General features: G+C 39.6%; 2 protein-coding genes across 2 annotated transcripts; one reads left to right on the top strand and one right to left on the bottom strand.

Moving 5' to 3' along the window:
* The first annotated feature begins 915 nt into the window (after nucleotides 1–915).
* On the top strand, nucleotides 916–4,127 carry LOC109476316 (protein glass-like). The gene is made up of 3 exons (XM_019777233.1): nucleotides 916–1,065; nucleotides 1,668–1,745; nucleotides 1,973–4,127. Exons 1-3 carry the CDS (start codon nucleotides 932–934, stop codon nucleotides 3,333–3,335), a joined length of 1,575 nt encoding a protein of 524 aa, XP_019632792.1. The 5' UTR covers nucleotides 916–931; the 3' UTR covers nucleotides 3,336–4,127.
* Nucleotides 4,128–4,343: 216 nt separating this feature from the next.
* On the bottom strand, nucleotides 4,344–14,600 carry LOC109476315 (E3 ubiquitin-protein ligase RNF19B-like). Its single transcript, XM_019777232.1, has 6 exons — nucleotides 13,624–14,600; nucleotides 9,676–9,808; nucleotides 8,383–8,480; nucleotides 7,858–8,022; nucleotides 7,142–7,343; nucleotides 4,344–6,596 (listed from the first exon to the last, which is right to left on the bottom strand). Exons 1-6 carry the CDS (start codon nucleotides 14,365–14,367, stop codon nucleotides 6,292–6,294), a joined length of 1,647 nt encoding a protein of 548 aa, XP_019632791.1. The 5' UTR covers nucleotides 14,368–14,600; the 3' UTR covers nucleotides 4,344–6,291.
* Nucleotides 14,601–15,330: the final 730 nt, after the last annotated feature.

Below are 15,330 nucleotides of genomic sequence, written 5' to 3'. Positions count from 1 at the left end.
CAGTATCCAAGAAAAGGAAAACCTAAGAAAGTGCGTACGTTTTAAGACAAGCCAATCAGGAAGGTTAGAATAATACAGTAGGACCCCTAAAAATAATTTCCATCTTCGTATGCTCGGTTGGTAAGAAGCTTTACAGGTTCAGCGGTTGTATTGCTTCAACTTGCCTGTCATCAGGCTGTACAGGTCAAAGGTCGGCAAGATGGCCGTTCAAGAATGAGTGTGGTGAGATTTTAGCATAATTTTTTCCCGCTTTTCCTTGACGTTTTCACCTCTAAAGAACGAGTCAAACTGTGCTTCTAGGAAGGAGAGCGTCTAGGACTGTTTTCAGCTCACAAGGGGTTGTAAGCAGCGGTTCAGGTACGTATTGCAACATTTATAAACAGAACATGAACATAGTAATACTAGTAAGTAAATTTTTAGTATGGCCTGTGAAACCCAAGTGGTTTGGTGCAACGCATCAAAACAAGGAGGTTTAAAATGCAAATAACACTGCTGTTTTCTAGAATATTTAATATATAACAGCATGTTGCAACCTGTTCATTGTTAATATTCTTTATATTGCAGTGTTATACTGGCAAAATTTAGACATAATTTCAACCAGGTACAAATGGGGGAGGGGGGCAATATTTTTGTGTAGCACATGCACGTAATTTAATACTACTGCCAATGATGGCTTAAATTGTTTAAAGTGTTTTAAATATCACAGGTTGCCATACCTTGCATTTTATTGAGCAGTACAATACGAGTGGTAGCTGTTTTTGTTTCCATCATATATGCAAATTATTTGAAGACAAATGCAAATTATTTTTAGGCAATTCAGCCAACTGTCACCCGCTTTTTGCCTACCACTCACTGGCTGTGACGTCACAGCGATCACTTGTAACATTACTGATATGATTTTCATGTTCATCAGATGGCTGAAGTGGTAACCATGGTAACAGACCGTGTGAGCGAGTACCCTGCCCTGCCCACGCGGTTACAGCAACACCTGGACGTCCAGCGCAGGGCGGGGCAGTTCTGTGATGTCACACTGTCGGTACAGGACGCAAAGTTCAACCTACACAGGTATAGACTATAGTATGCTGTTAGTTCTTTTTTTGGCAATGCCTCAGGAGTGGAGCCATTTTTCTGCATGTTTATAGGGAAATTATAGAAGTACTGCACTGTCATAGTCATACTAAATTCATGCTGTACAATTTTCAGTACAGTTCTGTGATGTCACACTGTACAGGACACAAAGTTCAACCTACACATGTACAGTGTGGTAGTGTTTTTTTTGCAACAGCTCAGGAGTGGAGCCATTTTGCTAAGAATAATTTGGGGATCGATCTCAGACCTGCATGAAATATTTAAATCTTGTGTGATGGTGACTATGTCCTCTTCTCATTTGTGGTAAAGACTTCCTTTATCATGCAAGGGAAACAACACCAGCTGTCAAGGAGGTCATGTAACAAAAACTGTGTAAACAGTGAGCATGGGATTGATAAATTTGGCCCTCATTTGAGTTAATTGAGGAAAGAAGCATAAAGTACTTTCCCATGCAAGGGCATAACATTTGGGCCTACCAGAGATTCAAACCAAGAACCTTTAGAGTCTTAAGTTAATATCCTTAAGCACCAGACCACCTTGCCTCCTTGTTGTAAGTGTCGTTGTTCTGTGTTGCCAAGATGCGTGCTGTCTGCTTTCTCCCCTCATCTGACGGGGATGCTGAACTCAGCTGGGTCACAAGGGGGAGCTGCTAGTAGGTAAGTTGCAGAAATGTTTGTCTATATTTGATATGTTTGTCTTTTTTTAAACCATACCTAACAAAGACATCAGTGAATATGATTACATTACTATAGATTCTAATGTTATCAATTGCAGGAAACTAAATTTTGAAAAGGAAATTCAAAGTTAAGTGATAAATTTGACTGATGTTGACTAAAGGACTATGATGAGTGTAACATTTACACAGTGCACCCCCTTGTTCTAGTGGTACAGCCCGGGCCACACAGCTTGACCTTCCAGAGCTGACCCGGGAGGGTGTGACCCCAGTCATCAATTTCATGTACACGTCGAAGCTCGTCCTCACCAGGGACAACATCTTCGCCGTTTCATTGGCCGCTGGCTACTTTCAGATCCGAGAGCTGATCCAAGAGTGTCAGCATTACTTCCAGGAGATGCAGCAAGGTCAGGGTCAAGGTCATCAAGGTCAGTCCCATCCAGGGGGGAGGGTACACGCAGATCCAGGAATGAGAGACCTGCGGGGGCAATTTCAAACCGTTTCAGGATCAAGAACGACATCACAGCAGCATCACACTGTCCTGGGAACAAGGGTGTCACCAGAGCAGAATCAGACTGCTCTGGGAACAAGGGTGTCGCCAGAGCAGCAACAAACTGCTCTGGGAACAAGAATTTTATCACTGCAGCATCACACTACCCTAGGAACAAGGATGCCTTCAGAGCAGCACCATAATACCCTGGGAACAAGGATGCAGCAGTCAGAACAGCATCAGACTACCGTGGGAACAAGAAGTTCCTCTGGTAGCATGGAAGTGTTGTCTTTAGACTCGTCCCCGGGTTTACAGTCGCCCACTTCTACCTCACAGCAGATTTACTCATCAGAAACAGGGAGGAATGATCATCCAGGAGCAACAGGAAATCATAGGTCTGAAGCCACTTTGACCACTCCTGCTAATGAAGAGACCACAACACACCCTGCGAACTTTCCTACCGCAGATTTCAGTAGTAGAGTAGAAAGTAGTGACGAGTTTTCCAGTGAAGCTACTGTCCATCAGACAAACATGAACTCAGAAGCAATCGTTGTGAAACAAGAACCTGCGGGAAACCCATGGGTGGACTTTTCGGAAGGTGTAAGAAATAACCAGCAAGAAATGGACAGTTATGATATGTGGAGCGGAGGGAACCCTGTATTAGACGATTTAGACAAGCCGTTTCAGTGTATGTTCTGTCCAAAACGTCTGCGTACAAAGTCGTTACTCGCGAGTCACGTCAGGCGACACACGGGTGAGCGCCCTCACGCCTGTCCACTGTGCTTCACCAAGTTCCCCGAGAAGTGGAGGCTGACGAAACACATGCGAGTTCACACGGGGGAGAAACCGTACAAGTGTACGCAGTGTCCCGCTACGTTCGCGGACGCGTCCAATCGCAACAAGCACCGGAAACGGATGCACGGTACGAGAGGTTCAAACGCTGCATACAGCACTCCCGAGAAAGATTATCCCGTAAACCATACAGAACAGATTGGTATGCGAGCAAACCAATTGTTCAGCGTTCCCAACAACGATGAAACTGCGGACTTACATGTAGGTACACAGGAGAATTGTGTGGAATGAACATCACTTTGTTCATCTCTGAGTGTAATAGAATATTTGAAAGTCTACAGTGTTAATAATTTAAATCCACGGCTGAGGGCTAATTGCAGAACCATATATTACATGTAACGTTATGTGTAGTACATGTAGTTAATTAGTACATATACCAGTAGAATAGAGGGTGAAGTGGAATACACCAGACTTGTATTATGTAATATCCACCCAAGAAAACGTGTCTCAATGCAAAATGTGTCAGAAGTTGAGAAAATTTTGTGTCCGTAAACAAAAAATTGTCAATTCAGAGTCCAGTATTTGAATTTTTTAAAGCGACACAGGTGGCACACGCATAACACATTTGAATTATTCTGTGGAACTTTTGGAAGCATGTGTGATAACCATTAGAACCTTATGTGATACAGGTAGTTATCACATGGGCTGGAACACCTGTATCAGACTTTATCAGGGCCCAGGTATAATGTAAAGTGTGGTTGAAAATACTTTCTTTAAGTTACATCAAACCTTACAACAAGTAAGTTTAATGTCATAGATGAGTGCAACTCCAAACATGTCTCCTGAAACATTTTTATTACACATTTGCATAGGACAATTGTTCTTTTCAGTGTTTCTCCTTCAAGCTGAATCCATCAGCAAATCACATACATCATATAATATCTTCTATTTGTTTTGTCACATGCTCTATTACCATAGATGAAAGCTATATGACAAAAAAATATTGTACAATGTATCATGACGTTACCACACCCGTATACTAAACAATCGTCCTACCAAATGTTGCACATTCAAAAAAAAAAATCAAATATTGCTAAGTGCATGACAGAAAGCTGAGCCCACCAATGCAGGCTCACCAAGACCCCTCCCTCCATAAATGGTATGTTCCAATAGAACAGTTTAAACATTGGCTTACTAGTAGGTGGAATATACCATCTGTGAATACAGGGAATAACATCATACAAGACGTGTAAGTTTTTCAAATTGGATGATAATTACTACAAATGTACATTGTATGTGATTGTGCCTCGTAACCAACTTTGGCCATGTCAACTTAGATTATATAAATTATACATAATGTGCAAAGGCTATGCAATCAGTTTTTTATTTGAATCACTATAATAAGGAATACTGTTTCTTATCAATAAACTTAAGTATCTACTTTAATCTGAAGCCGATTTTAGAAACGTTGATCACATCCTTGCTTTTACCAACAAAAATTGAATTTATTGCCAAAGCATTAAATTTTCTATGCCACCACCAAAACCTTTTGACAATTTTCATCCCATTTAATACATTATCAAAGTTACCATAACTTGCTATCATCACAATCTGTTGTCTCCTTCAAATACTACTAATAATTAACACCATCAAATGTTCGTGAATAAAGGACCAACCAGCAATCCACTAAACAACAAATTCTATGTTGAAACATAGATCATCTAATCATATATAGTAAGCCATGTTCTACATGTATATACCGTGGATAGAATTGAAAAAAAAAATTTACCCTCTGTACATTATGGATTTCATATCAAATGCCATAGTATACACGAAGATCTTTTTTTACCAAACAATTTTTCATATCATAATGATTTTATGACTCATAAACATTGCCTCTTGTTACTATCACAACGTAGAGAACTATTATACTTCACTTAATAATGTATAACTATCCCAAAGGTATCCCCCCAAAAACTCCCGACATTATCCTGCACCACTTCCCCTTAAGTTTGCATTGGTAAGTGCATTTAATATCATTTATATCAAAGATACAGAAGACCTATCCACCAAAAACATTGTAGTACCAATATAAGGTTAGGCACTTTATGCAGTGTGCTAATTATATAAGTTTTCAATATCACATTTATTAGAACGGTTCTACAAAGCTGCAACTGTAGTTATGATAAATGCATTTGTGGTTCTTGCATTGCACCTAGATTTTTTGTTCACTATAGCGGTAGTATCGATGAAAAATGCAGGAAATAGCATGTCAGAAGCTCAAGGTTTCTGGCGCTCAACATAATGTTACATCAAACAAAATGGAGAAGACAAAAGAAATTTCAGACTGTCTAGAACACTGGGTCATACACAAATTGCACCCTGGTAAATGTACATTTTCACAAAATGAAAAATTTCTCATTGTTCTTTGACAGCATCTAATTTGATTTGAAGGCACATTAACATTTACAGTAGCATAGTATGGAAGTAGCTATTTGGGTATTAATTACAAGGTTAGGCATCAGAGGGCTTAGGTTTAGCAATGAAACTAACAATGGCTTTTTTTTAAAGTTCTTGCATGCTCAACACTTCAGCTTATATTCTGTCAGTCTGTGGCAGCTGGTTTTGTATCTCTGGCATTTGATAATTGCTTTCCAGTTTTTAATTTACAAACATTTAACTTAGATTTTTGGTCACCATAACTCAAGAAGTATGGCTTCTAGCAAGTTGTGTTGTCTTTACAACCAAGGTCATCCTGCGACCTTCGGTGGCCATCTTTTTTTCTAATGACGCCTCAAAATGTTTCTAATTTTGTGACATATTTTGGTAAATTTATGACAAGTAAATGTGCCAGCAGCAAATGCATCTAATGACCAACAATTCTATCAGTGGGTACCACCTTGTGCAAGTTAAAAAAACTCAATGTTTTAAACTCTAGAAGTATGTTAAGTGTAGCCAAGTCTTTTCAACCAAGGTCATCTTGTACCCTACAGGTAAAATAGTGGCCATCTTTTTTGGCGATGTTTCTGGGGCGGAGATTATTTCCTTTCGGTAGCCTCCAAATGTGCCTAATTTTACTACATATTTTTGTATACATTTGTATCTAGGAGATGTCAGCAGCCAATTATTCTCAACATTTCAACCAGCGGCTATCTTGTACAAGTCCTATGACCAAAACACTCAGTTTGTAAATTTGCAGACTACGGAATGACATGCTGTGTTGAAGTAGTAGTAGTAGTATTGCAGTTTACGAGATGTAAACTGTTTCGTTTGTAGCGGGACGACCGACAGGTTGTATTTGGTTGTTCAGAAATCTAGCGTACGGATCGCTGCCCCTTCGTTCCAGATGCGGGTGCACGATTTCCAGTCTGCCCTGGCTGCGTAGCCGGCGTTGAAACCTCCGCCTTTTCTTCTGCGCCCGCACAGCTTTGTACTTCTTGAAGAGCCGGTAGCCTCCGTAGACTGGAAGCACAAACGTGCCGACTCCGACCAATAGGCTCCCAGCGCCCACCGCTAGACCAGCCAGCACGGGAGCGGCGACAAGTTGTCCACCTGTTAACATAGAACAAGGTATGGTTAGGTGCTCCATCTTACAGAATTTATCAGTACTGCAGGCTCCCTGCTAGATTGGACAACATGGGAGCTGCGACAAGTTATCCACCTGTTTAGGGCCAATATAAAACAAGTTGTGGTATTAGACTATGTATGTGCTCCCTCTTACAGAAATAACCTGTACTACATGCTCCCACAATTAGACAGCCAGCACTGGAGCAGCTACAATTTGCCCACCCAAGGAGATTAAACTTTAAAGGGAAAACCTTTTAATCTCCTTGGCCCATCTGAACATAAGACACCACGTGTTCAAAGAATGAGCTCCACCTTACAGAATTGTTTAGTACTGCAAGGAAAAAGAAAACAGGTCTCATCTCCCAAAACATGATAGCACCAACAATTTATACACCTGTATGTGTATAGTAAAAATGAAAGACAGTCATACTATTGTAAGCAGTACATGTGCTCCCTCCTGCAGAATCATGTGGTACTGAAGCTTTCTGAAGCGAACAGTATCTTTTTTTAAAGAACAGTTGAACACTTACCGAGCACTGCTCCACGGATCATCTTACGCTGCACAGGCTTCTCTGCCTTGTAGAGGTATTTGCAGCCGAACACGCTCAGTTTGGTGTAGTGGTTCCCCATGAAGCGAATGTCGCGGAAACGGTCTCCGCAGCGGTAGCAGAACTCCGTCTTACACCGCGTACAGGTCATGTGATCACAGCCTGACGTCCTCTGGATGTAAATCTGGAGAAGAAATTGATAACAAAGAGTCATAAATAATTATGTTCACTGAATTCGAAGGAAAACATATTGTTTTTGCTCAGTTTCTTCTTCTCCAAGCAAACAAGGTCAATGACCTGAGCCAGATGTCTGTCACCATGGTAACTAGTGTTGGGTTGCAACATGTTGCAATTTTAAAGCAAGAGGGATTGAGACTCCTGTCTAACCATATACTAGTACATGTATCTGAAATGTATTTGAGTAAGACTTAAGAGCAGACCATATGCGAAGGAAAACATGCATTTACTTTTCTAGTTATTATTTCATAAGCAGTAAGGGAAATGTGCAAATATCTTTTAACTTTTAAGACTAGTTTTAAGTAGCTCTATCTTTTTTTCTATAATGTAAGAGGTACTGTACTGAGGATCTTTTCTAAATTGCTTTGAGTCCTAAAATAAAGATGGCGGCGTGCTCTTTCAAAGATGGCGGTGCCCATGCACATGAAGGGTAAAACAAAACATATTTTTCACTTCCTTACCTTACATTTGGGGCATCTCTGTGCATTGACCTGTCCCTGACACTGCTCCTTGGCCCAAACCTTCAACAGTTTGTCTCCCTTCTGGTACAGCCTGCAGTTCACCCCTACGTGCCAGGGGGCGTGACAGGGGAAACACCACACCAAGTTGCACTCGGTACACCTTACCTGATCATCAAAAAAAGCAAAAAAGTATTATAGCATGCACATATTCTTTTGAGCAAACTTTTACAATATTCTAACTTTCTAACACCAAGTTGCACTCCTAATCATCAAAAAAGCATAACATTAAATTTAACATTTTTCCTCAGAAATCTTTTACAGTATTCTAACTTTTTTACCACAAAAATGTCATAGATCAAAAGAATTAATCAAAGATTAATCTTAAAACCATTCACCAAAATACTAGATGGTTTCAAAATCAAAATGCCATAATAATTGCAAAATGACTTGAAATTCATTTAGTCATAGTCTAAAACATACACAATTTCCCCTGCTCTAGCCTCAAGTGTACAAAGTTCCCCCTACCATAGCCTCCTCAGCTGGCCAATCCTTCCTAGCGGCCATGTGCTTCTCAACCGTCATTGGTTCACTGCAGCGTGGGCATGTTTTAACATGGGGCTCTCCTAAACATGGCAGAAAACAACATATGCTCATTATCATATGCAAATGTCAGAAAACACAGAATGTATCTGTATAGCCGGTATAACCGCCTTTCGGCGTAACACACCAGCTTCGCAGGCACGCGGCGCGGCGGCAGCTGGCTATATTACACCGATCGACTTGTTACACCTAACCCTTGAACTTCTAGCTCTAGACATTGTTTAAAGCTATCTATTGACAATGCCCCTACTGTACTTGGTGACAGTGAGTTCCACTCTGCGATAGTTCTAGGAAAGAATGAATTCTTGAACACCTCAATCCTTGGTTGATAACTCTGGTACTTGAATGCATGGCTATTTTGTCAATGGATGAGATTCAGCAATTGATCAATATGAAGAAACTGATACTGGAACAAAAAATTCATATACATGTACAAACATTGAAACAATTATTTTTTTTAACCATTCGATATACATTTGTACATACATGTATGAAATGTTATGAAACAGAACTTACATGTACAGTACTTATGTTTTGGTCTCACATTTCATGCAAAAATCATGATCATACACTAGCAAAGTCAGAACGCATGAAAAAAAAATATCCTGCTGCAGTACCTAAGAAAGCCACTAGGGGCCCCAGTCCTACCCATTTCTTTGACAGTTCAAGACTGAATAAATTTATACATCATTTAACAACATAATAAAATTATACCACCCTTTGCTTCTTCAGTTATGCTATTAATACACACGACACAATCATATAACCACTCACTACTGAAAACTTATGAAGCCTATATATATTGACAATAAAGGATACTAAGGCCACACCAATTTAATTTGTTGGTTCTCGGATTCGCCTCTTCATTTTTTTCTGATTTGCAAAAAAAAAAAAAAATTGATTCTGGTCCTGAATCAACTGAAAAATGCTCATATTTTGCCCCCAACAGTTGAGGAAAGTCCTTTTCTTCCTAGTTGTTACAGTTTTCCCATCTATCATTGCAGTGGTTTGATTAAAAGTTCAAAATTCAATGTTTAAATTTTAACCCAGCCTTTTGTGTTGACTTCATGGCTCATTCCGTAGCATTTAAGCCTATAATGGGATGCCAAGACCTGTTTTTATTTTTATTTTTTTTCGCCCTGTCGCTTCATATTTTTTCTGAAAAAATCCGAGAACCAACAAATTAAATTGGTGTGGCCTAAGTCTAGTAATACTTACTGTTGGCTTCCAGTAGATATCGGTGGAACTTGACTCGAGCGTCTTCGTCAAGCCTGAAGATGATTTCCTCACGTGAAACAGTACTCTGACACTTACTACTGCAACAGTACAGTTTCACTATACCCTGGAGGACCTAAGTCAACAAAACAGAAAATGTTTGTTTGTTTGTTTGTTTGAACCATTCTTTATTCATGACAAGCTCAAATGGGATCGTGTGGAGTAATGGTAGCATGTTCGGCTCAGACCCAAGAGGTACCGGGTTCGAATCCTAACTGATGCCACCAATCTTGTGCCCCTGGGAAAGACACTTTGCAGGACTTTCCTCACTTCACTCTGTAAATGAATATCTAGCTTCGGTCAGGGACGTCCCTCGGATAGGACATTAAATGGAGGTCCCGTGTTTGGGGAGGGACACCCCACACACGTTAAAGAACCCACCAAACTTATCAGAAAGAGTAGGGGACCTTCCCGGTGTAAGTGGTTCAAACCTTACAGTCAGGTCTCAGGGTTGACATCTTGAAGTGGTGATAGTCACCTGTTATGTCAATCCTTCCACAAATGTGGTAAAATCTTCATAAATAAATTAAAAAATCAGCCTGCAGGCCACTTTTCATAAGGCAAGGAGGGAAGAGGTAAGGGTCAGACAAAATATATCAAAAAGAAAACATTTATATCATTCAAAATATATTATGATACATTTAACACTTGATGGAATTCATCCGGATGTTTCTTAGACATAAAATTACACACATGCGTCATCTCATAAGTTATGATGTGATGCATATGTAATTTAATGTATCTAAGGCAACCAGACTAATATTAAAATAGATAACGTTTGCAGACGATTGCTTCTGATTGCTCTTTCAGGATATTGGTATCTATGACGCAATTTGTTCTCTTTCAGAATTCTACTGGGACAAATCAGATTGCAAATGTAAAGTTTTTAAAGCATTTTTTACACTAAAACATCAAACTTTTGTCAAGATAGTTCAACGAAAAGGCATATGAAGTACTGTCCATTTGATCCTGTTTATGAACACTAAAAGAACTGCGTTTCCCAGAACAGTCTTCTTTTTTAAAAGACAATGTATTTGATCTGCTTTTTCAAAAGCTCTGTGTCTCATGTGATCCCTTCCATACCACATTGGGCCTTTGTTAGCATTTTATTTGTTATTCCCTCTCAATCCAAACAGTCACAAGACCGGCCATTTTATTCCCATATGGGCTCATGTGAGAGAAACAGAAAATAAACCAAATGTTGCGTCTGGAGCAGGAACTGGCCCGTGTAGGCCCTGGAAACAGTCTGGTACCCAGGCTAGGTACACATACACGTACAGTATTCATTTTTAAGGGGGCCATTTAGCTGTTGGTCCATTTAAGTCTGTATAATACTCAAACAGCAAAAACTGCAGATCACCCAAATTACAATTCCCAAGGGGACCCCAGCTACAGGTGGCTACATAGCAGCAACATGGTTAACATCTCAAAAACATTTTATTAATAATTAATTAGTCCTTATCTAATTGATTACAATGTTTACTAACATGGGGTAGGATGCCTTGGGTAGGATCACTTGATCCTCCTTGATTACAACTTAATTTCAATTTTGATGAAAAACATTTGCCACTAGATATATTAACAAAAGACTTCAAAATACTTCACCCAAAGTAGTAAGGTTGCATGAGGTAACAAATATGCATACCTATTGTACAGCATGAAACTTTTTTGATGGTTTTATTATTTTTGCAACATGTGTCCAACATGAATTCACAACAATGGAAATACATGTATGTCTTCTTGTACAAATGTATTTAGATTCAGTTATATCAACCAAGAATTTAAAACACTGTTAAAAAGTCCCTTTCCTTCCTACCACCAAATTAAACTACTGCAAATGTTTCAAAATTTATAGTAGTTTGCATGAAGCACAAAAATAGTTTTGACTCAAAATAGGTAAATCTAAATTTGAGGCTGTTAATTATGGTGATACTGCAAGCTAAGTGATCCACTAAAATTAGAAAAGGTTTCTATATTTGAACTGAGAAAATGAATCCAAATAAATACAGATCAGAAGAATTTCACGTCAACCAAAAAAGTAAATGTTGGACCAGTGCTCTAGGCAGCATCCATCTTTTAACAAAATTTTCTCCAATCTGTTATCCTTGGGGAACAAAAATCTGGTGTGTAAAGGTATAGAAAGAGTATGTAGATTTTTGTTTGCTGCAATAAATGCCACCACCTATGAAGAAATTAAGTCAATGGTTTCTAAACAGTTTTTAGTATGATCATCTCTTTTTCTACCTCCATGGTATGATCCATACTTCCTATTAAGTTGTGAGTAGTGCAGGTAAAATTTATCTGGTGGATATAATTTTAAAAGTTTAACGTGTGCCAGTGCATGCATGCGGAAAGAAGTATTTCAAGCCCAATATGTGCTTTTTAAATGTTTATAGAAAAACGACATGTATCCACCTAATTCATTCCATGTTACATGTGTACATACTCGTTGTCAGCCTCAGGGTTATATTTAGAGTATGGGTGTAACTTTAGTACAAAGTAAACATTGGTGATGTGGCCTGTGTGACATATGGTGTGAGTCAGTGACAGTGAGTCATCACTTATCGGGTCACCGAGTTTGTTTACCTTTCAGCCAGGTGAGTCTAGACAATACTGTAGTTCACTTATGTTCACGTTAGCAAAAGTTCGCGGTCTGAGAAATATGGAGGTGTCCACGTACGGAACTATATATGTTTACGGTGGCGACAGGTGCAGGAAAAAGAAAGTTGGCGAATTACTTGTTAACAGTAATGATTTTAAAGTTTGTGGTACAGAAGTGACTGTGAAAACTGTAAAAATAAAAGTACACTGAAAAAAATCAGGAATTACAGTATATTCTGGGGACAAACCATTGTCTATTTGGGGGGTTCCATTAGGAACCATTACATATTGTGCTTTCAAGTACAATGTAATTGTTTTGTTGTGATAAGAAAAAAGTCATTGTGGACTTAGTAGTTTCTCTTTCTTCTGTACACCCCCCTCCAAAATGTTGATGGTTTGCCCCTACATGCATTGCCTACTAAGTACATGTATTAGGAAGTGCCCATTCTAAATTAGGGGTAAACTTAGGGGAATTCTATATGGAAACCACCTACTAGATGATTTAACCATGTGAAATAAATGAAAGAAATACTAAAAGTATCATAGAAAGAACCCTTGCTACATTTCTAATGTATACACAGATACACTGATACAATGATAGGGCACTTATTCCATGCCCCCCTCCCGCTTTCACCACATTGCGTGAAATCTTAGGTGTGCCTCTTTTCAAGGTCATGACCCCGATTGTCTGAAATGCCAAAGTCCTTATGTCCGCAGTCACGAGAGGTTAACTACACATAAACGTCATTCTGTTCAGCGAAAGAAAACAGAACTGACTCAACATTTCCTAACGTAAACAAATGAATCACAATAGTCGTATTGTTTTCAAAAGGAGAACTAGCCAACTTTCACATTTCTGTAATTGTGAAAAATGAAGTCTTAAAACTATGAAAGATATTCTATATTTTTTCATTCATGTCTTTCAGTGTAAAAATCAGTTTAGCCATTGACCAATGAATGAGCAGTATGTTAATTACTTTAGTTAGCACCTGTTGCCTACGCACTAATGATCAACCCCAGCCCCAGGCAAGCTTTACGCAAAAGTGAAAATTACTAGTACATGTACATTGCATAACCAAACCAAAAGCTTTGGGTTTAAGGTTTACAAATCAATGTTTTTGTTGAGTCACATTATGACAGTTATCAAAATAAACTTAAAACAATCAATATTGCGTAAATGTTTTTTTTTCTCTTTCAAGATTTTTAAAGGCCTGCCAGGGGCTGGATATGAAAAAAGAGATATAAAACAACATAAGAAAACAAATAAACAAATATTAGACTGTACATTACCTGTGTTGTAAAGTACTGTTTCAAACAGGCATCGCACACGGGGAAGTTACAGCACGTCCGCCGGTGCAGGGCCTGCGTTTCGAGGCACACCCCGCACTCTGTCACGGTGAACTCTCCGATCAGGGCCGCAGAAAGTCTCGGAGAATCTCTAGCCTCGTCCTCTTCAAGCTCGATGAAAAACTCTGGGTCATCCACGATCTCAGCAAACTGTTGTATCTGCTCTTCGTCCAGTTCTTCTTCTATAGTCTCGTTCGAGGCCGCTTCTTCGGGGTTTTGGGTGGAGTTAGCCTCGAGAGGGCCGTTTCGAGTGCGCCGTCTTCGGAGTAAGTTTTCGAGCAGAAGTCTATGCTCGGGTGTGAGCTGTATTTTACCGTCTCTTGTTGGTTTGTTGTCCGGGAATTCCGGTGGATCTTCGTCGGCGAAAAGGTCGACTCTTCCCCAGGCGATGCCATCGTCTTCTAGGGTATCGCTCGAGCCGAAGTTGGTTTCTTCGCAGCGTAAAATGGTGGACTCTCCATCGGCAAGGTCGGCTACTGAAGCCCGCCGAGACTCCTGTGGCGTACCGGTGAAGTCATCGGTAGTCGTACCTACTACATCCATGAAAAGATCGACAGCGATTGCGAAAATAAAGTCTTCTTCGTTATCCCTGTTCCCGTTTTGTTGTTCTTCTTCTGATGTGTATGGTTGTTCCCCTTGTCCAGCAAGAGATTCGGCCATGTTGGAGACCCCTTCGTTAGCAGGCATATTTTTCCAAGGGTTCGATCCCCGGATTTTTCTGCCCTGTTCACTCGATCGCTGGCCCGAGAATCTCACGAATGCTTGCTCCGAGAGTAAAGTCAACAACGGACCGCTGCCAGGAGTTAACTCTGTCCCCAACCGCCAGCAGTTGGGAATATTTGAAGCACGGTCTCACTGACTCAAGAATCAAAATAGAAACATGACCCTTAGTTACTTCGCAGCTCTTTATATACGAGGACCTATTTCCGGGTTTTGCGTCATCGACATGTCCAAACATCCTCCCTACGAGCGCGCTGATTGGCTGGCTGGGAAAGGTGAAAGGTGAAGATTTGGCGCGAAATTGGCAGGGGTAATAGACTTACGTTGCACTAATTTTAGCTCACCAGGTCATGCTATAAAAGCAAAACCTGTGCACTTTTGAATCATAGTCAGCAGAAGACTAGCGTGAAACTGACAACATGTTTGTTTGAAAACAATGCATTACAAATGGACAATATTATGTACCAAAACACAATACACGTACTTTAAATAACTTGCTCATTTAATTCAGCTAGCACAGTGTACGTTTTTCTACGTATCTAAAGAGTCAAATGTTCACTTAATTAGTCTGCTTATTCGACGATGATTATGGATTCGCCTAATCATCATGCTTGCACAGTCTTTATATTTTACTTAGGAGGTCATGTTATATCAAGGTTTATTGAATGAATGAATGAATGAATGAATGAACTTTATTGCTCGACAATCGTATATGGTGCAATATGTGGCATTAATACAACAATACTACCTTATTACATTTCTTACTACAAACTACTATCTATACAGTATATGAGTTACAATATGGTCATGTATTGATGATATGGTCACGCTTATGAAATAAAGTGTACAGAAATTGGCCTACGTAAGCAGATATGGTAGTTGGACATGACAATAATTCATGGAATGTATCGTACTGTGTACCAGATTTAT

This window comes from Branchiostoma belcheri, unplaced genomic scaffold (genome assembly GCF_001625305.1).
Source record: "Branchiostoma belcheri isolate BF01 breed outbred unplaced genomic scaffold, Haploidv18h27 scaffold37, whole genome shotgun sequence".
Classification (NCBI taxonomy): domain Eukaryota; kingdom Metazoa; phylum Chordata; class Leptocardii; order Amphioxiformes; family Branchiostomatidae; genus Branchiostoma; species Branchiostoma belcheri.
The sequence above is the reverse complement of the archived record's forward strand: the minus strand, read 5'-3'. Positions and strand labels throughout refer to the sequence as shown.